The 23,813-nt window shown below is 27.3% G+C and overlaps 2 protein-coding genes across 4 annotated transcripts; one reads left to right on the plus strand and one right to left on the minus strand.

Annotated features, from left to right (window-relative positions):
* Window positions 1-1,868: 1,868 nt before the first annotated feature.
* Window positions 1,869-8,979, minus strand: LOC107446070 (ADP-ribose pyrophosphatase, mitochondrial). 3 transcript variants are annotated; one of them, XM_071179636.1, is made up of 6 exons: window positions 8,958-8,979; window positions 7,769-7,937; window positions 5,092-5,283; window positions 4,528-4,633; window positions 3,309-3,440; window positions 1,869-2,326 (listed from the first exon to the last, which is right to left on the minus strand). In XM_071179636.1, the coding sequence occupies exons 1-6, from the start codon at window positions 8,962-8,964 to the stop codon at window positions 2,096-2,098; spliced, it is 837 nt and encodes a 278-aa protein (XP_071035737.1). In that variant the 5' UTR covers window positions 8,965-8,979; the 3' UTR covers window positions 1,869-2,095. The 3 variants fall into 3 exon arrangements, with proteins under 3 accessions (XP_071035737.1, XP_071035744.1, XP_042907625.1); XM_071179643.1 differs by lacking the exon at window positions 8,958-8,979 and adding an exon at window positions 8,828-8,957; XM_043051691.2 differs by lacking the exon at window positions 8,958-8,979 and adding an exon at window positions 8,594-8,835.
* Window positions 8,980-9,096: 117 nt separating this feature from the next.
* LOC107446090 (fumarate hydratase, mitochondrial) lies at window positions 9,097-23,393 on the plus strand. Its single transcript, XM_043051680.2, has 10 exons — window positions 9,097-9,230; window positions 10,508-10,633; window positions 12,977-13,087; window positions 14,294-14,470; window positions 17,096-17,251; window positions 18,064-18,175; window positions 18,679-18,759; window positions 20,967-21,170; window positions 21,786-22,002; window positions 23,118-23,393. The coding sequence occupies exons 1-10, from the start codon at window positions 9,105-9,107 to the stop codon at window positions 23,323-23,325; spliced, it is 1,518 nt and encodes a 505-aa protein (XP_042907614.1). The 5' UTR covers window positions 9,097-9,104; the 3' UTR covers window positions 23,326-23,393.
* Window positions 23,394-23,813: the final 420 nt, after the last annotated feature.

The following is a 23,813-nucleotide window of genomic DNA, read 5'->3' on the forward strand; positions in this document are numbered from 1 at the left end:
GACAGAAACTAACGTACTTACGAGCTCTATGACTCTCTCACGCTACTGATGAAATGTTGCCATAGGTAGAGAGTTCTGCCCTACGCTACCTGTAGACCATTTCAATCACCAATCGAGAACCAGTTGAATTCATTTTCATATTTATAAAAGGATATTTATTACTGTCCTTACTGTGAGAGCAACGTTGGCCCATCTAGTATGATGCTCCTGTTGTTGTACTTCATTTTACGTCGCACTAGAGCTGCACAATGGGCTATTGGCAATGGTCTGAGAAACACCCCTGAGGATGATCCGAAGACATAATTTTGATCCTCTGCAGAGGGAATGGCACCCCCGCTTCGGTAGCCCGACGACCTGCAAGCGAAGTCGAGCACTTTACGGTAGAACAGTTTAACGAGGACCAATACCACACACCCTCGGTCCCTACGCAGGCTGATCCTAGTGGTCACCCACCCGCAAATTGACAACAGCCAGTGATGCTTGACTTCGGTGATCTGCTGGGAACCGTGTCTTAACGATCAGTCCACTGCGGAACATAATGCTCCTGAAAAAATGGCCAAGAAATCTACTCTTCAGATGCCTGATCACTTCCCAGAAAGGTCATTCACCAGGTGGGCATTGGAAAATAACAAATTAAAATAAAATTAATGAATACATATCTCTTCATCACCGTTTTTTGTTTAACATTATAATTTTAAATTTTTTATGGTAAAGCTAAGATAGAACGCACTTGCACCTAAATCTATGTACGCTGTGGGCGAGTTGCTATCAACGATGTCACCCTTCATCTATGAAAAGGTACCCCAACATGGAATCGCGTTAACACGCCTTTTATACAAGTGAATAGGAATTACATTTGTAGTGGTAGACACACTGCTGTACTCTCCCACCTGAATTTTATCTGTGATAGAATTCGATGAACGATGTACCACTACTTGATTCATTGCTGTTTTTGTGAGAATCCGGGAGAACTGCATTAAGATCACTGTACTTTTGGGTGCTGATCCTGAGAGCTGTATTGAGTTCACGGTCGTGATCGCTCTTGTGTTATTAGCAGTCAAGTGTATACAGACCAATGTTGTGTGTGATCGAGACTGAGTAGCAACAGCGCGAAGAGGTGGATAGTGTTGCAGTCACAAGTCAACTGTTTAATGAGACCATTTTTTCATTGTGAAGAGAAATTAAGAGAATTCATAATACCATATACTTCTTAACTCTCCAAGTGCTGAGTGTTGTACTAAAATTTCTATGGTATGCATTACTTTTTCATTGAATAACATAAGAAGATTTGGATTTTTAATCCAGGCAAATCACCAGCAAAAAGATTAAAAAACAGCTGGAACTAACGCCCAAAGAATCAACTGTTTGAAAACAAAATTTTTTTGGAGTATAAAAGTTTGCTTTTGCTTCTTCCCCATACATGTTTTTACACTGTTTACTTTTCCTTTCACATTAAAATCTCAAACAAACCAGAGACTTGAATACAAAAGGAAAAGTGCAGAACAGCCAGATATTTCATTGTTCTGAATTATAAAAAATAATGAGGATTGCACTCGTGGATTTTTTGCATTAAATCGAGATAAATTTACCAAACTTTTAAATTTGTACAGAAATAATTGATAACAAAATTAAGTTCAAGATTTTTGGCACGTTCATCTTCACAGAGTTTTCATCTTTTTTGAAGATAGAATTTTTAAGCATTTTATTTTTAAAGTATAATTTTTTATAAGATAAACTATGCTAGTATAGCAAATTTTCAGCTATCAATTTAAACTTCCTCTTGATCGATTACCTTTGTTTCATATTACAAACATTTGCCTTTATTGGATTTAGTAAGCAAACTGAAGATCAAAACAAATTAAACAATATTTTAAAAAATGTATCATGAAAAATTTATTTACAAATTTGTAATACAATGGAATAAACAAATTTAATACATATTCTATAAAAAAAGTAACAATGTATAATGTTCATAGGCATGAATGTTTAGAATTTATAATTAACAAGTTCTTTAATGATTTAAAAAATTAATTAGCGATGTTAAATCACAAAAAGAGTATATAACTTATTATCACAGATATATCAGAAAACAATGTCAAAGAGAGCTTTCATGAATTTTTTTCAGGCACTCAATTAAAGCATAATGAGGAGGATAAATTGACATTTCTGGAACAATGTCAATCCATGCAGCATCAACTGCATCATCACGAGCATCTAATATAATATTTTCTGTATTACTTCCTGAATCATCATGAAAATTTATAGCCGTAGTTTCAATCCATGCATTATCTGTGTTTCTGGGATCATCAACATAACCTTTGTAAACCTAAAATTTGCATAAATTTACATTTAGTATCATATTTCAATAAAAACTGATTCAACAAACATTTATAATAAATATCTCATTATAAATAAATATCTCCTAGTTTTATGGCTTATTTCATTGAATAAGAAGAGCATGCAATATTTCCTTTTCTTTATCAATAGTTTTAATACAACTCCTTTGCACTTTCTGCATCATTTCGATTCTGTTCCTCCAATTTTCCAAAAATAATCCAATGTTTCTCATTTGAAAGAAGCTAGCATTTAACTTTATGCTAAATATAAAAAATTAAAAATATTGAAGGCAAAATTAAATACAAATATGATCCTGAAACATATAACTACAAAAACTTTGATTTTAAAATGCAGCAATAATGAGTTTATTACAGAATAGTTTTAACATGCTTTATATATTATAATGATTCTGTTTTTGCAGATTTGATTTCAGAAAGCAGCCAATTTTAATAGTAGTAGTCATTTTGTTTCCAAATGAAATTTTGAGGAGGCAGTCAATTTGTTAATTAAGAAATATAATTGGGAACTAATAGAAATGACTATAGTTAATTTAATAGCCTCAGTTTAGCAAGGTAAAAATAACTCTCTAATTATGAGAAAATTACCTTAGATTTCAAATCTTTCCTTCTTATCAGATAAGCAATGTGTGTTTGCAGGCTACTCAAGTATATCATAAAATCTTTGCAATCACTATTATCTTAAGTGATTGTAATAAACAAAAATTCCCAGTTTCAAGGCTTATAGCAAAATTTTATTATGTTATATGAATACAGCAAAAATTTTATGAAAGTAAAAAATTCTCAATAAAAGTTAATTGAAAGTATTGGTAAATTTTTGAAAAAAAAAATAACTTTTACAAGACTAAATTATAATCAGTAATTACTTTGGACATTAAAATTAAAATAAAACTAATTACTGTTTTGTACTAAGTCCAGTAATATTAAAAACAATTTCCGTTATAAAAATAATACCTGCTTTCCACACTTGAAAAAACTTCTTAAGGCCTCTTGCACCTCATTAGATAACTTTTTCATATCTATAGCTTCTTCAAATAGTTCTCGTAAAACTGCAGATGATGAAGCTTCTTTAGGGTCAACAAATCCCTGTAAATAGATCATTTGAGTTTATATGATATACTTTATTATATGATACATTGATTTACTTAGAAAATTTTCACATTAATAATAACTAGAAATATCTGTGATAATTCCCAAAAAATGTTTTCTTTTCTTTCTTTTTTTCCAAATGTTAAGATAAAAATGATAAATTAACAAAATGTATCAGCGAGAATCTGACAGATCAGAAAAAATTCATCATAATGGTGCTATAATAAATTTATTGATTTACTTTAAGCATATAAGTTATATTTCTTAGAACTCTCAATACAATTCTGAACTCTCTAGAATTTAGATTTTGACAATATAACAAAGCATGCTTTTTCTTTAGACATTTTTTTTCTTTTTTGTTTGAAAAATATAAATTTTTAAAAATGTGTTATTTAAAGTTGTAAAAAGGAAAAACATTAAAATACAAGATAACCCCTCCCATCCAAATATATAAATAAACTGACCATCTCAAAATATCTAATATCAACATACATTCTATATAATCTAACAAGTAGATCATCTAATATAATGAATTGAACAATGAGTATGAACACATACAATTTGAATTAATTAGCTTAACAAATAAATGTATTTTTCAAAATTATTTTCAGCATAATTACTATATAACTTTTTTAAATTCTATTTTCCCAGCATTTCTATCTTTTAACAATTTATTTTTAGCAACCAGTGCAATTACAGTGGAATAGCAATCATAGTGGAAATTCTTTCTTAACTTGTATGGGGTTTTGAATTTTATACGCTATATTCATAAAATAGTTCAATATGAAACATTCTCACACATAATAAAATAAAAGTACATTCACAAAGATAATTTGCCACAACCTTATGGTTAGGGAATCCTGGTTTAGATCATAGATTCAGATTCATAAAGTTCATTAGCATAAAAAGTTTTACTTTAAAAAGCTAAGATTTATAAAATGCATAATTTTTTTGTAGTAATGAACCTGAGAAAAACTTTTGTTAAAAATAACAAGCAAGTTTAAGAGCAAACAAAATAAGTTGAAAATGAATTTTAAGCCTGAAAATTAGGAAAGGCATATAATTAAATAAATGCCAGAATTACCCCAGGAATAGCCCATTGTCCACAGTCTTTTCTCAGAATTGCAATAAATTGTAGAACAGGTTTTCCAGTGCTAGAAAGTTCCTTTTGGCCATTCTTAGTTTTCCACCTGAACAAAGAATCAAGCTTCTTAAAAAAATAAATATTGTTTTAAATTACAATAATATAATTTCTAAAAAAAAAGTGAGAAATATTAGACTCCGATTCAGATTCATAGGTAAAATATTGTTTCAGAGGATGGTTCAAAATATACTAAATATATAACATACTTAGCAAAGAAAAAAAATCTTGCTGAAATTTAATGCATAAGAAATTAATTAAAAAAAAATAAAATATGCAAATAATAGCATTTATAGAGAATAAGCTTAGTAGGGCAAACTTCTTAAAATTATATTATTCAGAAACTTTCTACGTATATAACAAGGTAAACTTTTTAAATTTCATTTAATTAAACATTATTTATTACATAAAAACAAAATGAATGTATCAATATTAAAAAAAAGCAAATCATTTACGGCATTTGCAATTTCAATACAATTAGCAAGATATAAGTGTAAAATTTCTAACCTGGATACAATAGCATCTCCAGCATGATTTGGTCCCCACCTGCCTAATCTTCCTCTCCCTTTTAAACCTGTTCTACCATTAGGATTTAGAGGATATCCATCAACAACATCATAAGGAATAACTAAGTCATTATCAAAGCTTCTTCGATCAATCCCATTGTCTTCTGCATTCCATTTAGGTTTGAAATTAGAGCTAAAAAATGACATTGCACTCAAATTCCATACATTATTTTGATTAACAACTAAAACTTATCTATAAATAAGTTGATATAATTAGAAGACAGACGGACTTCTTTCAAATAAAATATTTATGTTATATAAAACAATTTCTTGTTACAAATAAGAGTCACCAGATAATTATTTGCTAATTAAAGTATAGTAGAACTTTGATAAATCATTTAGTATGTGACCATTCATTAGAAACAATAGATACTGTAAAACAAGTAATGCGGGGTGACATAAAATATTAAATAATGACTTGAAAATGTATGAAAATAATAAAGAACTGATGGACTTAATAAATTTACAATAAGTATAAAACATTTTAACTGAGAAAATTATGGAAATTTTAGTTTGAACACATTCTTTTGCTTATAGCACAAACGATGAATTTTTGACATTAACAACAGATTATTGTTTATTTTCTGAAAGTTCCTCTGAATACATTCCTCATTTTTTTAAAGATTTGTAACACAAATGTTGGTACTGATTGATTTTCCACTATGCTGTTTTTATTGGTATCACTCAGCACTTCTTCAACCCTTTCTTGAATCAATGCCATAAATTTTAACATTTTCATTGACTAATGTATAAACATCAAAAGTGCTGTTTGAGGTATTTTCTCCAAACTGTAACAAATCCTGATTTTCTCCTTCATATTAGCACCAGCAATAGTTGATTTTCTTCTCAAAACAAACTAATTTCAATTTTTTTTGAACGATAAGGACAAGAATGCGAAAGTTTCAAGAACTATCTAAATGGGTATTATTAACATTATAAGAATAACATTTGTGTCAGGATCATTAAAACAAGACAATGGAAAATGCAGGAATGATGGATCAAGGTTTGACTAAGCTAACAAAATCGAAGATAAAAAAAATTGATGGAAGGAAAAGTTTCATTATTTAATCAAATACTTAAAAAATATATTGGATTTCCAAATAATGGTAGGTGGGTCCTTTGTTGGGGCTACAAAGGTAAATTTTTTTTTGCAGCAAAAATGGTCTAAAAGAATAAGACTTTCCTTGAATTCATTAAAACTTTTTATTGAAAATTTAGGATTTCTTACAACTTGTTGATTTTAATGATTTTTTTAAATAAAAATTCAGTCCTATAAAGAAATTTAAAAAAATTAAACTAAGCAAATTTTTTTTACACTTTTTGGTTTAAGAAAAAATATTCAATAAAATAATCTTACATTTTACAGATAATGTTTGTAATTCAATTGAGCTTCTCTTTTTCACTTACTTAAGTACAAGCATTTACCATTACCTTACTTAACTGCTGCAATTTTTAGTTTCTCAATCGATTCCTTATAAAATTAAACTTGCCAGGTCCCAGATTATATAAAAATTAAAATCTTCAGATAGAAACCATTAGTTTACTTAGAATAGGAAGATCTCATATAAAATATTCAAAGAAACAAGTCAGGGCCTAATCCAAATGTTTTTCGCGGTGCATATTTTTGTGCATGATTTACTCAATTGTCTACTTCTGAGAATAATTTTAAAGCAATCTAAATAATTGAAAATCTAAATATTTTCATTATTTTTTTTTCAAAATGAAATAAAAAAATTGGCAAAAAATTCAACAAAAAGTTGATTTTTAGTTTCAAAAAGATATGCACAGATATTACTATATATTGGGGAGACACTATGACTACTATATAAAGCTTTCTAACTCACCATGAAAAGGTGTACCTGGGGAAATTAGGAAGCTATATATAGTGCCTGCTGTACTTTTATATTATGTGTTCATTAAATAATGTGTTTCTTGCATTATTACTTATTGGAATCAATAATCAAACCATGAACAATACTTTCTAAATTGGGAAAAAGTTGCATTAATCAATGAAAATGTAAATTATTGTTATTAGAAAATCTTATTGAATTTTTTTGTCCATCAAATAAATCTTTAAATATGTTTGTTAAAGATAACAATACCTTTTTTTCTGTAAAGGTGACAAATTTGATCTGCATAAGTTCTTAAAAATAAACAAAAAAAACATTTTCTTGGATTGACAGAAGCAAAATACCCTTAATTACTAGTATGTAAACACATAAACTAAATATTTCAGAATTGCTTCGAGAATTTCTCCTAAAAATTAGAGAATAAACAGTTTTAAAAAAATATGATCTCTGTCAGTAAAATCTCTACCTTTGACATTTTTTAAATTGAACGTGAAGAGGAAATTTACAAACATACTAAGTTGTCACTTACCTTTGCATTTTCAGAATTTCGATAAAATTTGAAAAATTTAAACAAAATGCATATTTGTGAAAAGTAGTATAGAAAATAAAAAAACTAACCTGGCACATTTTTCTTAGAATATAAAAGATCAGAAAAACATGCATTTGTTAATTTCATATTGAAGAATAAAAAATTATCTGCAATAACAAGAAACTTAAAAATTATCAATTTATATAGTTAAAAAAAGAAAATAATAATAATATACCCACTCAGAAATATCAGGATCAGCCCATGGTGCTGTATTTAAATATGGAGCAGAATATGCAGGTGGAGTATAGTCTGGGTATGGCTGTTTCCATAATACTTTTTCATCTGGCAATGTAAACCGCTCAACAGGGTAAACAGCTGATTTACGACAGACTGCATTCATTTTTCCCGCTGAAAAAGAAACATATTCCAGTGTTATTATGAAGTTGCAGTCAAACTAATATTTAACTTGAATGCAGTCATAATCAAAATTCGATTGACTTTAAATACAAATTAGAACACGTATGGGTACACGCTTATGACAGATCTACTAGGTTTTTTCTTGCTGAAATTAGAGTAATAAACTGTGATGGTTTAAGATTTGGTTTTGGGAGAAATTTTTAAATCTGGGCAAAATATTTTCCGTTAAGTTTAGTTAAAAAAGCCAACTTTTCTACCAATATTTCCACTATTTAAAATTTTTTAATCATTTTAATAATTTTTTAAGCATTTAGTACTGATACAGACATGATAATAAAAACAACATTAGTTTTTATTTGTATTGTATGAAAAATCACATTAATTGGGAGAAATTTTCAGTTATTTTTATTTTAATAAGTATAAATTGGGAAGTAAAAAAATTACATCGTAATATTAATTATCAAAGATATAAAAAAATTACTCTCCTGGGGAAAAAAAAGAGATGTCCAGCAAATGAAAACAAAATAACCCAAAAAAGTAAAAAGATAGCGTTATTTCTTTTCATCACAATGTATTTACAAAGAAATAATTAACAGACACAAAAATATTTCCCCGATTTTGAAGCAATGAGTAAATTAATTTCATACCAATTTTAGAACTAACACTCGATGAAATAGTACTGCAAAATCGTAAAGAGAGAAATATATTAGTTTTCCTTAAGTGTGAAAGCATCAAATGTGTGTAAAAGTATTATCACAATACAATGAACAACTATTAATTCATTCCGTGTCAATACCAATAATGTATTTGAAAAGATAAGTTTTATTCAGTTTTTTTGTTTTGCTTATAATTGTTTTCATTCTGAGCCGGCTTTTACTCACTTCAATTCAAATTGAATATTGGACTTGTATTAAATTTTAATTTCTCCTATTTATTATTTTAATTTCTCCTTATTTCGATATAAATCAATAAACGAAAGTTTCCAAAATATTTTGAACTAATTTACGTTACTTCGCATGAAAAAACTATATAAACAATAAATAATTTCTTTTGATCGAATCCGTGACGAAAGTGCAAAACAGAAACCAAACAAAAATAAAGTCTTTTAAAGGTCGATAAAATAAAAGTTTCGTAATTTCTTCAGTAGTATTTAAAATAATGTCTTATAAAATGTTATCTCGATCAATTTCGCGCATTTTGCTTCGGCAAATAGCTGATCACTCCTCAGAAATCAGATTAGGGTTGTGTCGGCCTCTTTCTATCAGTTCATATAATATGGCTTCTGTAAGTTAATAAATATTTTAAAGTACCGGCTTATACTATTTTAATATATATTTTTAGCATTATCATATTAAAGACAAACCATTTATTTCTTATGGGGATTTTAACTACTTAGATAACAATGTGTGGTCACATCTGTGTAGTCTAAACAAAATGTTTTGTTGTATGCTTGTTTATAAATTTAATGTTATTTATTTAATAGACCCTGAATTTATGCTTTAAATATAAAAAAAAGCTGTTAACACATTATGATTGGAAAATTTTACTGTTTTTCACTCTAACCTGGTTTTATTAATCTTTATAATTTCATACCATTATTAAGGTGTATACTATTAAGGTGATAGATGCAATATAAGATTAAATCATACTAAAATTTATTTATTTTTGAAAGTTATATATTGTATGCCATGAATTATGTATACATCATTAAATTATGTGTTGACAATGATAGGGAAGTTATCTAATTATAAGTACTACACAAGATTTTAAAATTTATGAAAGTTTTCACTGACTAAAAACAGTTTAATAATAAATGTGAATAAGGAAGTTGGTCAGAAAAATAGTGTCTAATCAGTAACTCAAGTGAAAAAAAAATTCACATCTGTGTGTAATAAATGCCATTATGTCTCTTCCAGTTATTAAATTTTGTCTCTGTAAAACTGAATTTTAAATGAATAGAATCTCTATATTGCACCTTTTTATTGATTAAGTAAAATTGATAATTATTGCTGCCAAAAGATTAATTATAATTAAATTTAGGCAAACGTGAATTAAGTTATATTTAATTAATTATAAATATGATATTAAGTTATATTTAAACTAAATATACCTATGCTATTGAAACAAAGCAAATATGAATTAAGTTTTATTTAAATTAATGAGAAATGTTTTTCCAACTCTTCGAGTTGATCCATTTCTATGATTTTGTTTTATGTGCCCCTGCATTGCTGTCTCCTAATGTAGGTAACAACACAGATCTCTTTTCTTTTTAACTTGATATTGAAGCATTATTTTATTTAATAGTGTGAGTGTAATTGCATACGTCACATGTGACATGCTTTACATCGGGTAAAAAAAATTCGAAGTTTCAAGTTCAAAAGGAAAATTTACTGTATCTAAGAACCTAAAAAATTAAATTGTTCAAAATAATTTTACAGATATGTTGTAATTCTAATTTGCATGATTGTTTATTCAGTCTTTTTCTGACTACTCATAATTTATACTTAAAAGTTTGTAAACTAATAATTTTTTAAAATACTTAAAAATTGCTTTTTTTTCAGGGGAAAACAAGAAAAGAATTTGATACTTTTGGTGAATTAAATGTTCCTGCTGAAAAATATTATGGAGCTCAAACAATGAGATCTATGATGAATTTTAACATCGGAGGTGAATCTGAACGAATGCCTGTAAGGTTTTGAAAGTTTTTTCAGTGATTTTATAACTGATTTCTAATTGCTTGAAATTAATTAAAGTGAATCAGACTATAAAATATAGTTTTTATTATACTATTCTAGTTTAAAATTGTAATATCCTTTTCTAAAATACAACTGACACATTTTGTCAAATTAGATCTATGTCCCAAATTAATCAATTTTTGTGCATTATTTTATTTGCTTAACATTTTTCAAGCTATTGAATATCGCCAACAAAAACTCTAAGCAAGTTTTAAAAAAGTTAACAAAAAATGACAAACTTCAAAATCATTGTTGAGAACAAACTATTTTAGGACATTAAAATAAATTATATGTTGAATCAACAAATTAAAAGATGCTATTTTCTTTCATTAAATTGATCTAATGCTATTTTGCTTAATCAACCTCAAAGCATGTGAGGGACTTGCAGCCATTGCCCTTTGATACTATCAGTATCTTGCATTATAGTTAAGAAAGGCTTAGTTTCCATCTTGATTGTTTAAAGTGGTTTTCGACCTTCTCAGGGTGATTTTTAAACCTTCTTTATTACATTTTTTATTATTTAGTTGCCAAAAAGGTTGAAATAGCAAATATTATTTTTAATCTTTATCTGTCAATGATGTTATGATCCAATATGAAAATGGATGCTTTTGCATGAGTTCACTCTAGAATACTTAATTTGGAACTTCAAAAAATTTATGCATTTTCCCAAACTAATGCTTGTAAAGAGGCGAGCATAGGATGCTACTGTTCCAGTTATAAAAAGTTAAAGGTGGTATCTAAAAATCAACTTAATTTATTTGTAGATTAAACTGCAAAAGACTATCTAGGATACGAATTTAGAAAGGTAATTTTACATTTTCTTCATGAAAAAGAGATTTCAAGTGTTATCTGATACAGTGTTTTCATCATAGAAAAAAAATGGGTGAGAATTTCTCACCCTTTCTCAATAACAGGGTGAGATTTCAAAAAGTAAAGTGAGATTTCTAAAAACTAAAAAAACACAAAAACTCTTAAAAAAAATTCATTTCTTTAATTATAATACATTTTTGACGTCTTCTATTTTTTAAAGCATTGAATATTTTTGGTGCATCATCATAAAAGATTTTGCCTTTACAAGGTATTTGTCCATCTTACATAAGTGCATAAAAAATTTGAACGTCTTACATGAAGAAACCTTACCTACGGTAAACACGTGGTTGCAGAGAAATGTGTTCTGAAAGGGGTTCCGTGGTTGTGTTCTGTTGTTCGAAAAGTTTCTGAACAATACTGGTAAATAGGGCAGCTAGATAATGGAGCAGATGTTGAAAATAATGACAGATCCAGGAAGAAAAGTGAAACGGATTTTATTCTAAATAGCGTAATTCAAAGCTTTTTCCAAAATGCGAGAAATTGGCGAATTTTGAGATTGATTTAAAGAATGCTCGAATTTCTCGCGGTAATCATTTTTTAATGCGAGAAAAGAAAAAAATATGTGAGATTCTCGCGTTCTCGTGCTGTAGTGAAAACACTGTCTGATATGTTTTGCATGAAATTGAAAAAAAAATTTTTAATCTAAAAATTTCTTTCAACTTCTGTGTTAAATTATTTTTTTCTCAATGGATATTTTTGTTTTGGATGCTCAAAAATGTTAAATACTTGTATAAATGATTTTCTTGGGAATAAGAAACTATATATTAGAAACTAAACTAGCAATATTATATTAGCTTTATGAAGCTATATAATTATATAGAAAATATAATCTGTCGAGGCTATGCATAATTTTATATCTATATAAGAAAGGCTGTTTATCTGTAGACTTTCATAAGAATTATATGAAATTGTTGAAGGCTTTTTTTTATTTCATCTAAATTTTAATTAATGTTAATTAGAAATTCAAAGAATTCTTAGCTTTTTTTATGCTTAAAATTTCTTTATGCCTTCTGATACATATCTTAAGAAATAATAATAATAATAAAAATTAACAAAAATAATATTTTTAAATTTTTCGAATGATATAAAATTAAGTCTAGAATTTGACTTATTGTGCTTACTAAGTCATCCAATTTAAATAGCTTAGCAGGCTCATGTTTTGTCTGTATCACATTAAATTTTAATTAATATATTTTTTATAAGTGGCATAAGAAAGAAAAAGGAGCATATTTTAAATTTTATTTCATTAAATTTTTTTAATGTTCCATTTTGTACAGAAATACTATATTAATATTTTTATAATTTCTAACAGCACAATCTATAACCATTTTATGCAACTCTTCTACCACAGATTGTCTTCTCCACAAATTCTATACTTTATAAATATTTATAAAATGTTTCATTGATGCATATTTTAAATTTTAGCCACCGATTATAAAAGCATTTGGCATTCTAAAGAAAGCTGCTGCAGACGTTAACAAGGAATTTGGGTTGGATTCTAGAATTGCCGATGCAATATGCCAAGCTGCTGATGAAGTGAGTAAATATCTCAATTTTTGATACTTAACTAAATCATTGAATGTCCTAACAGTTTTGAAGCTCCAAAAATTTACGTTTTATTACAAAGTTTGAATGTTGACTGAGTATTAGATTTTTTTTTCCACATACATATTTTTCTTTTTGGAAGTTAAAGCCATTTGAAGTGCCAGTATTTTTTTTTAATAATCATTGCTGTTATTATCTACATTTTTAAATCTTGAATCTTTAAATATTGAATGTTATTTAAATGAGTATCAGTCTTTTTTTCTTGTAAAGACAGGTTCTCCCTAGGAATAAAAAAGAGCAAGGTGCTTCTTCACAGAAGAGGGCACTTTGAGTTTTGAAATGGCTCTCATTTAACAGCATAAAAATTTATCAAAATGTGTAATATCATGTAATAAGGGAATTTGATCTTCAACAACTAAGTTGCCATCTTATGCTATTTTATGTGTATACTTTAAGAAGTATTGTTCTCTCATCATTACTCTAAAGGCCTACATTTATTTTTTTTTTTTTAAAGTAAACTAAAAAATTTTTTTTTTGATAAACAGCTTAAAAGATTTTTTGTATAGATTATCCCGAAAATTATTATGAATTAAATACTTAAAAGTAAATTTTTTTCAGAAAAGATATTTAATTAAAAAATTTTCAAATTGAAAATCACTTAAAAAAATTAATAATTTACCCCCTTGGAAAAAGAAAATCTTATAAAAAGGTAACCAGTTGAGAATAATCTTGGCAAAGTAAATATTTTTAATAGTAATCAGAATTAAACTTATTAACAGAGAGTTAACTTATTATTAGAGAATTAACTTATAATTTTTGCTTGTAATTATTTTAAAAGTTAATTAATTTTTTGTAAAAATGGAATTTGAATAAAAAGACAGTGTTTTTAAGGGATGGTGTTTTCTTCTTTTTTTTTTTAACGGACAAAGAGGATGCATTTATAGAGATCAAAGGGCAGGCAGGGTGGGTGGCCTTTGTAAAAACGCTTAGGGAGAACACTGTAAAAATATTATGCCACCTAGTTGGGTGAGAATGTTCAAAAGGTACCTACAATATTTTTTTAAAAATTCAAAAATGCTATTCAAAATTGCGTTGCTAATTATAATGTAATTATTTGTAATCGAGCTATTTAGTCATCAATCGAATTTTCTGGCTTATATTTATAGATATAATTATGTGTAAAATTCTTCTTTCTAGGTCATTGATGGTAAACTGGTAGATCATTTTCCTTTAGTTATTTGGCAAACTGGTTCTGGAACTCAAACTAATATGAATGTTAATGAAGTGATTGCAAATAGAGCTATAGAAATTCTTGGAGGTCAGTTAGGTAGCAAAGATCCGGTTCATCCTAATGATCATGTAAATAAAAGTCAAGTAAGTGATATATAAAACGTTGTTTTTGTTTTAATAGCTGAAAACAATTCATAACTACTTTCTTAAAGCAATTTTTATGATTAAAATATAACATTAATATCTAATTGCTATTAAAAGTTTCAAAATGCATCGGAAATTTGATATTTTAGCTGTTAGAATCTTATCAACTTATTCATGTATTTAAAATGGAATATCAATGAATTTGTAGTATGATATTCCAAACCTGTAAAATATCAAGGAATGACTTTTTTTTACAATTATTGCTGGAAGTAATGATGTTTGAAGTATTAACATATGTGAGTTAGAAAGTTTAAAAACCATCTAAATCTGATCACAATTTCTCCTTTTTATGTTTGTTGTAGTTGCATAGACAGGACTGGTGGTGAAATGGAACCACCTCATTGTAGTCCCTTAGACAATTTCAAACAAATAATTTTCCTATCAAAAATGTTTTTTTTTTTTCAAAGTCTCGTTTTCTAGATATCTCTTAATATTTCTAAATATCTCTAAATATTTGTTACATTATGAGAATAATCAAATAAACATTCTGAAAGCGTTAAACATACTAATAATTAGGTGCATAGCCTCATAATAAAAACACTGGTCATTAACAAAAAGCTTAATTAAACTTCTTAGATTATATATATTTTTTTATTATATTATTTCATTTCTAGATTTTTGAATTTTTAATCTAATATTAAAATACTAGTTATTAACATGAGATCTTAATTAAACTTCCTAAATTATATATGTATTTTCTATGTGTACAAAAAGTGTGTTCGAGACAATTATTAGATTTAAAAGGGGAAAAAAATCAAACTTCCATTTTAATTAAGGAGGAAATTAATTTTTTTGCTATGTAATAAGTCATCTTTAAGCATGCCTTAGCATCTCAATTGCTTAGAGAAATTTCATTTTATGATTATGAGTCAACAATAGTAATACATAGTTTGCTTAATCTATGTAGTAAAGTTTTAGCTGTAAAATTCTATGAACTGAGTAGCTTTGTTCTATATGTTTTCTTATTAAATTTATTTTTAATTTTATATTTTTATTTTCCATTATTTTACTACTTCCTTTGATTGCTTAACAGTGAAAAATATTTATCATCTATAATTGTGTAAATAATTGATTTAATTTTATACATCCACAATACACTGGGAAAATCTTTATTTGAATTTATTCTGTTATCTGTATAAAAACAAATATGTAGTTCTACTCATATTTAAAGAATATTTATTTTACAGTGTGTAATTTTAAATTTAAAAAAAAAAAAGAAAAAAAAAAAAACCTCAACTAAAATAACACTTTATTTTAAATCTTTTTTTTTAAGTAAACAAAAGTTATAGTTAATTAGTAAAAAGTTTAATTAAAATGTACTAATTTGGATATTTTAAATATAATTTATACTTAAAAAAAACTGCAATACTTTAAAATAATTCATTCCATTTTTTTCACTATTGAGTTTTTTGTGAAAAAATTTCTGATGATAGTAGTAATAAATTTCTTGTTTTCTTTGTCATTTTAATAATATCAAGTGATATATTGATACAATTTGGCCAATAGATAGTTATTATATATTATAATAGATCACAATCATCAATGTACCTAAATATCAAAGGTTCAGAAATAAGTATCAACTTATTTCTGAATATTGATGGTAACTACAAAGTAAGGTAAAACAACGTTTATGAGCACAAAAAATATAAATAATCTCAAACGTTGTTTTACCTCACTTTGTATTTCAGCACCAAGGTCGCCCTTATGTGTATTTATTGATGGTAACTATAAAGCATTAACTCTTGCTAAAGTTAGACTAAGTAATTGCTTTGACTTAAGCTTGTTATCAGAATAAAGGCCCTAGTCTATATCTTAAGGAATATATGAATCAAGTTCTTTATTCATGACTATTCACATATTTAATTCATTGATTTATCAATGGTAAAAAGCATTATAAATACCTGAACATTGCTTTATCTGAGACAGGAAATTTCCCATGAAAACTAAAATTTCAATCCATATAAATTTAATTATGTTTTGTTACATACATAACTACAATTTGAAACTTAATTGTAATTTTTTTAGTAGAGATCAAAACCCCAATTAATTTATTAAAAAGAAATCTGAAATTTTTTGTTTGTCCTTCTCCTGGGTTGGAACTAACGTAAAACTATATTTTCTGAACTCATTAACTATACATGTATGCTTGACATTATGTGAAAATCATCAATTAACACTTTGTTAAAAAATTACTTGGAACGTCAGTATTTCGGGCAAATAGTATTAGAGGTTGTTCTAAATACCAGGATTTATTTTACTTTATTGATATAGGAAATGGAAAGGGACAAAAATATTTTATTTTATTTTTATCATTTTCTTAATTTGCTAAATCTCTTGGCCAAAATCACTTAATGCTCAGTAAATACTACACTAGTTCACATTTTAAAACTTTCCTGTATATATCGTGTGCATGCATATATATATATATATAGAGAGAGAGAGATGGATATTGTTATTTGATTAAGATTAATAAAAAGTAATATGCTTTTAACGTTTAATTTTAAATTTTGTGCAATTATGAGTTTCACTTTAAAAAATAAGTTTTCTGTTCTTTTTTTCATTTAGAGTTCCAATGACACTTATCCAACCGCAATGCATATAGCGGTAGCGATGGAAGTAGAACTTGCATTGTTGCCTTCTCTAAGGCAACTTCTAGATGCTTTGAAAGCTAAAGAACATGAGTTTGCAGACATCGTGAAAATTGGACGAACTCACACTCAAGTATAATGAAAAAAACTAATTTTTTAGTCATTTAATGTTATTAACCCATGGTAAAACTATGTTTTGCATTTTTTGTTACAAAATATTTAAGGAAACAATACAACAAAACTAGTAAAATTTCAAACTTAGACTTGGTGTCCATAGATTTTCTTTTTAGTCTTTAATAAGTGTTTTCATTTTATTTAGTAAATAATGTTGTGTAGATTTAATATTTATAGAATAATTGAATGTGTTTTACTTTCTCTGAAAATTTTTAACAAGCTAGCGCAACTTATACTAATCTAAAAAGAAAGCAAACAGTTCTTGTTAGTTTTTCCCTCTCGGGGGAAAAGTTTGATCGTTCTCCCTGCCACAAGTTTTATTTTTCTCTTTTATAGCTCAAAATCTCACTACCATAGTATACAAATATTGTGTATTTATATTATTATTAATATTATGTATGCTAAAGTAATTAAATGTTTTAATGAAAAATTTAAATAATGTTTCATTTTTTGCATAATTACTTTTATTGTTTGTTAAAAATATTTTTTTTTCATTATGCCTAAATGATTGAAATATGCTACATGATTGGATATGCATTGACAGTTGAGGTTTGATATTCTTCAGTGATTAAGTCCCTGAAGTGTTAAAATATTTTTAGCCATAGTGTAAAATCCGCAAAATAAATACTCATCACATTAAAACGCTATTTCAAAAATCACTAAAAATATTCTTATGTAATTTTTAAGTTACCCCTTATCTGAAATTCTTCAGAGAAACTTTTTTATATTGAGCATTTATGTTTCCAATGAAAAGCATCGCTTATTCTCTAGGATGCTGTTCCTTTGTCCCTTGGTCAAGAATTTAGTGCTTATACAACTCAAATAGAATACGGTATTCAGCGGATAAAGGCTTCTCTTCCCAGGGTGTATTACCTCGCTATTGGTAAGAAGTGATACCTTTAACTGTTTCCGTACTTGAAGATTCTTTAATCCCTTCCTGTCTTTTTTAAATTTTTTCTATTAAATTTTTTAAATCTTAGTATTTGAAAAAAGTTTGTAATTTTTATTAGTTTTCTGTTAAAAATAGTGAAGATTACTTTTCAATACTGTTAGAATATGGAATATAAAAGTAAAATTACTGTGCAGTTTCATGCATTAGTTTAATGTTAAGAGAGTAAACAATCATGATCTTATTCTTGTCTATTAAATTCTGATTTTATTGATAACTTAATCCTGCATGTAACAAGGGCATTTTGCCGAGGGAAAACCATTAATTTTTGCTCTTGTGCAGTGCAAAAAATCTGATAATAATTTTTGTGATCTAGCCACTAGAATTAGCTGAAATGGAGCCCTTTTAATGTTTATTTTAGAAATGATAATTATTTTTTGTTATGTAAGTTTCCTTGTTTTTAGATATTTTATAAATAAATTCTATTTTCTATAAAGGAGGTACAGCTGTTGGAACCGGTTTGAACACCAGAATTGGATTTGCTGAAAAGGTTTCTGCTAAAGTTGCTGAGATAACAGGTATTTCAAAGCTACTTTTTTTTAAAGCTACTTTTTTTTAAAGAGACATATTTTGTTTTTTATTTTTTAACATCTATATACCACCCCATTCTATGTTTTAAAGTTAAAAAAATATTAATTAATTTAAAATTCTATAATAATCTATTATATATTTTAAATTAATTCAAATGTGTTATTTTCATCCAAATATTTAATCCTTTACCAACATATCATATCGTAAACATTTATAGCAATCAATTACTAGTTATAAAAAATTTAATCATCCAACATGCTAGCTCTATTATCAATATGTTTATTTAATTATTTTTGTACTAAAAATGTATGTTAATTTTCTTTTGCATTTTTTGTTTTTTTGATTAAATATATAGTTTCCTTATTTATCTTGCAATTTCGTAAATACCTAAATTTATGTGAATATTGCTCTATTGGTTACATGGTTTTATGCACGGTTTGCTATGCAATGGAACATGCTTGTCAAATATGTAGTTTCTTTATTTGAAACTATCAGAGATTTATATTTTGGTTACTGGTCATCCTACACTCAGGTGTGGTGGCGCCAGAATGTGCAGGTACATGGTTCTGATGCTTTTAAGTGAGGCTAAACGTGCTCCCAGAATTATAGTGAACTCTTTACTTATTTTAATTTCTTTCTATAAAAGAATGCTAGTATAAATCTGCTCCTAATACTAGCAAATTGAAAACTAACTTTGCTAATGTTCTTTGATAATTTTAAAAACCTTCATACTCATAATGGGATAGCCTGCATTCCTGTAAAAAAAAATAATTTAGCACTACAATACTGCCCCTCACTTAAATTATGTTAGGATTGCACTCTTAAACTTAAAATTGTATTAAATTAAACACTGAACAGCAATAAAAATTTTTACCAGAGCAAATAAAGTATATTTTATAGAAAAAGTAAAGATCTAAATAAAAATACTGAACAGAACTTATCTTTATCTTTAAACTTAATACAGGGTGCGTAGCGTTTGTAAAAAGTACTTAAAGGTGCTTTTTGGGAGATTTCGTTTTTAAAAGCTTTTAAAGGTGCTTTTTTCAGCTGGCGTTTTTAAAAAGTGCTTTTTTTAAAAAAAAATGTTTTCCTTCAGTGATATCTGGCGGATCCCCTGCATTTCGTGAAAAATGGGGTGTTTGCTACGTAATCATTCACACGGACTTCATGTCGTAACCACGTTATGACTTGCGCATGCGCGCACACTCGAAACTGAAACCCGAGTGCTCCAATTCGGATAGAGTCAGATCCTTATTAAATGTTTTTCTTTTTAATTTATAATTTTATTCTTGTTTATTTTATTTTACTTCTAACAAATTTTTTTGATGTAGGGGGTAAGGGTACTTTTGTTCTGAGTTCAGAGTCAAGTTGAATTCACTCGGTTATGTGGGAAAGTACTGATTGTTTCGATTTACGTCCGTTTCTTTTTGAGTTTTTTTTTTAATGCTAAAACTGTTCGTAAAAAGTTTTTGTTTTTCATAATATCATTGATTCAATATGAATTTTTTGAGTGCTTGAAAAGTTTTGTAAAGTGCTTGAAAAGTTTTTAAAAAGTGCTTATTTTTGATTCAAAGATTAATAGTTTTCCTGAATGCCGACATTGTATTATATTATATGTTACATTGTATTATATTGGATAGTTAAGTAAAAAAAATTATGAATTTATTCCAAGGTAACAGAGACTCTTAAACTTTTTTAAAAAAACAAATATAATTAATGCTTTTTTTAAAAACTTATGTTTGGGTCATAGGCCTAATGAATGCTTTAATAAAAAATTGCACACCATCTTGATTGGATTTTTTACTTCCTTAAATTATATATTCTAAATGGGTCATGGAAATTTTTTTCATTTCTCTGTACGAAATTAATCTAGAGGGAAAATACAAAGTTCTATGAGTGAGAACGAAGAGGGACAAAGTTATATATGACTTTGTCTATGTTATCATTCAAGGCAATAATGTTTAAGACAATATCAATGTACAGCCACAAAGAGGCGAGTTATTGAAGGAAGATATTTAACATTATAAGTAAAACGGTTTTTGTTTTAATTTCATACATTAGGTTAAGGAAAAAGAATTTATAAGCCTTGTAACACACTTTTTTGCATATGCATTTGTTTTTAGTTTATTCCAGTAGCATATGGTTTTGTATTTCTTTATTACCATTAAAATTAACTAATCAATTTTGTTTTTAGGATTACCATTTGTATCTGCTCCAAATAAATTTGAAGCCCTTGCTGCTCATGATGCTATGGTTGAAATGTCTGGTGCACTCAATGTTGTAGCTTGTAGTTTAATGAAAATTGCCAATGATATCAGATTCCTTGGTTCAGGACCTAGATGCGGTTTAGGAGAACTAATCCTTCCAGAAAATGAGCCGGGTAGCAGCATAATGCCAGGTATGTTAATGTCATTGCACCTTCATTAATTTAGCTTTATAAATTCATTTTAAAAGTTATCAAGAATTTTAAACAAATTAACCAAAAAAGAACAAATAAAGAAAATCAGAAGCATTTAACTGTTTTGATGCAGTTTACAAACATCATTATCATCGATGCCGGTGTCTTGTGCTAGAATCTTTTAAGAAGGTGGGGGACAGTACAATTGTTTCAGAAAAATCACACGCACGTTATATAGTACATATGGAGTAGAACAGGAACATCATGAGAAGCTCAAGAAAAAGAAAAATTCTAATTAAATCCGGTTACTGGTCAAATCTGAATTCAAGTTTACTCACAAAAAAAAGAAACTTTTAATAGGTAATTATTTTTATGACTAAATCATACACTTTAAAAAAAAAAGAGAACAAACAAGGATGTACAGTTTTCAAAGCTTTTCCAAATTTTCAAGTTAATTGATAAACTAAATTTTAAAAGAAATTTTTTTCCATTCATATTGGAGAATCAAAAAAATATGTTGTGAACTTTTAGAATTTGTCTCAAAAATATTATCATTATTTTTGTGATGTTAATAAAAGTTATGATTTTCGAATAAAAAAAGCATTTTTATTTTAGGCAAAGTCAACCCAACCCAGTGTGAAGCCATTACAATGGTTGCAGCACAAGTTATGGGAAATCATGTTGCAACTACAGTTGGGGGCAGTAATGGTCATTTTGAATTGAATGTGTTTAAACCTATGATGGTTGCAAATGTGTTGCGTTCTGTGCGGCTAATTGCTGACAGCTCTGTCTCTTTTACTAATAATTGTGTTAAAGGAATTATTCCAAATAAGTAAGTAGTGGTTTCTCTTTACGTAAAAAGGATACTGTTTTAAATTGTTTTGGTATAGGAAAGTTTAGAAATTAAAAGGAAAATTAAAAATGTATTTTTAAAAATAAGCAAAATATATATAAATTTGATTTGTATTTAACTATGTACATTTGAATTGTTATTTAAATAATATTTAATGATAAATTGACTTTTAAATCATTGAGTAATAAGACATTGTCATAAAAAATAAATTCTGCTTTTATTAAAACATTGAAAATGCATCATATCAAGATCTTACATTCCCATTACAAGTGCTTACATTGCACGATATTTAGTGCTTTAAAATATAGATTTTTTTTCATTTTAAGTTTTAAAAAAATTATTCAGGGTTGCCACTCCACAGGGAGAACAGGGAAAAACCTGAAAAATGCAGGGAATTTAAAAATCACCTTAAATAGCAGAGAAAATGCAGGGAATTTTGATTTTTTCTTTACAAACTGGGAAAATACAGGGAATTTCGTTTCTCATTTTTATCTTTTAAAAAATAGTGACCACTCAAAACGTAATCTATGTAATATTTAACCACGATATTTCAGCTATACCAAACTATTTAATTTACTATAGCATTATTTAAGTATGTTCAGCTGTTTTTCCAGCAATTAAAACTGATAAATATAGTTAACCCAATATAGCTGACACAACAGCACAGTAATTGTTGCTTCCTCATAATATGTACAGGGAAAACACAGGGAATTTTTTTTCCAGATTTGAGTGGCAACCCTGTTATTGTCTTAATAAAATTAAATAATTATATTTATAATTAGGATAAAATTATTAAACTGGCTAAAATCAACTTAATCAACAGCTACCGGAAATAATGTATCACTATTAATTTTTTTTAACTTATCACTACAGTGATAAATTGCTGAAGTGAATTTTATTGAATTTTGGATAGATTTAAATCTCTGATATATCAAACTAAGATTACAGAAGAAAATTATTAGAATCTGTTTAGTTCCATTTAGTACGAGCTCTTTAAAAATTTCTTATTAATCGAATCGCGAATAATTATTTTTAAAAAATTGCAATCTTGTTTAAAATTCTGCATAACTAACGTTTGTTTTCTAAAATTTCAGAGATCGCATCAGCCAACTGCTGAATGAATCTTTGATGTTAGTGACTGCATTGAATCCACACATAGGTTACGATAAAGCTGCCAAAATAGCAAAAACTGCTCACAAGGAAGGGGCAACGTTAAAGGAAACAGCAATCAAATTAGGATATTTAACATCAGAACAATTCGATAAATGGGTTCAACCAGGTGATATGTTAGGACCAAAGTAAACTCGTTTCCAAAGAAGTTATTTGCACAATACCTACTTTATTGTTTTGTAATAAATAGTTTCAAGAAATGCTTCTAGTAGTTATTTTTATAATAAATTTCTTTTTTAGCACAACAGATTGAAATTCGATTAGATGTGTTTTGAAAAATTCAGAAAGCCGCACATGTTGGTCATGTGTGTTAACCCAGTAACAGAATTTACATTGTGAATCTGCAATGATATCTTCATAAATCCAAATTTGTATGCAACCTCAGCAGAGTCGGACTGAGATTATTTTTATATCAGCTTAATCTAAAACATACAAGCAGCAAAATTTGCGAATATAAAATCCTTAGAAATTATACATATGAACTTTATGTTGTTTAAATTTTAATTGAATTTTATGGAATGATCTTTAAAAAATAAAAATAAATCTCTACAAACAAACAATCTGTTAAGTAAACAATCTCATGCACATTTTAGATAATATTGTTTCTAAGGATGCAACAA

Source organism: Parasteatoda tepidariorum, chromosome 1 (genome assembly GCF_043381705.1).
Source record: "Parasteatoda tepidariorum isolate YZ-2023 chromosome 1, CAS_Ptep_4.0, whole genome shotgun sequence".
Classification (NCBI taxonomy): domain Eukaryota; kingdom Metazoa; phylum Arthropoda; class Arachnida; order Araneae; family Theridiidae; genus Parasteatoda; species Parasteatoda tepidariorum.

Coding starts and splice junctions, on each gene's coding strand:
- LOC107446070 (XM_043051691.2), bottom strand. CDS start 8,678: ATGCTTTCACACTTAAGGAAAACTAATATATTTCTCTCTTTACGATTT. Junction 7,938..8,593: donor GAGTGTTAGTTCTAAAATTG/GTATGAAATTAA, acceptor TTTCTTTTTCAG/CGGGAAAAATGAATGCAGTC. Junction 4,634..5,091: donor GGAGATGCTATTGTATCCAG/GTTAGAAATTTT, acceptor TTCTTTGTTCAG/GTGGAAAACTAAGAATGGCC.
- LOC107446090 (XM_043051680.2), top strand. CDS start 9,105: ATGTCTTATAAAATGTTATCTCGATCAATTTCGCGCATTTTGCTTCGG. Junction 10,634..12,976: donor GTGAATCTGAACGAATGCCT/GTAAGGTTTTGA, acceptor TTTAAATTTTAG/CCACCGATTATAAAAGCATT. Junction 22,003..23,117: donor AAAGGAATTATTCCAAATAA/GTAAGTAGTGGT, acceptor CTAAAATTTCAG/AGATCGCATCAGCCAACTGC.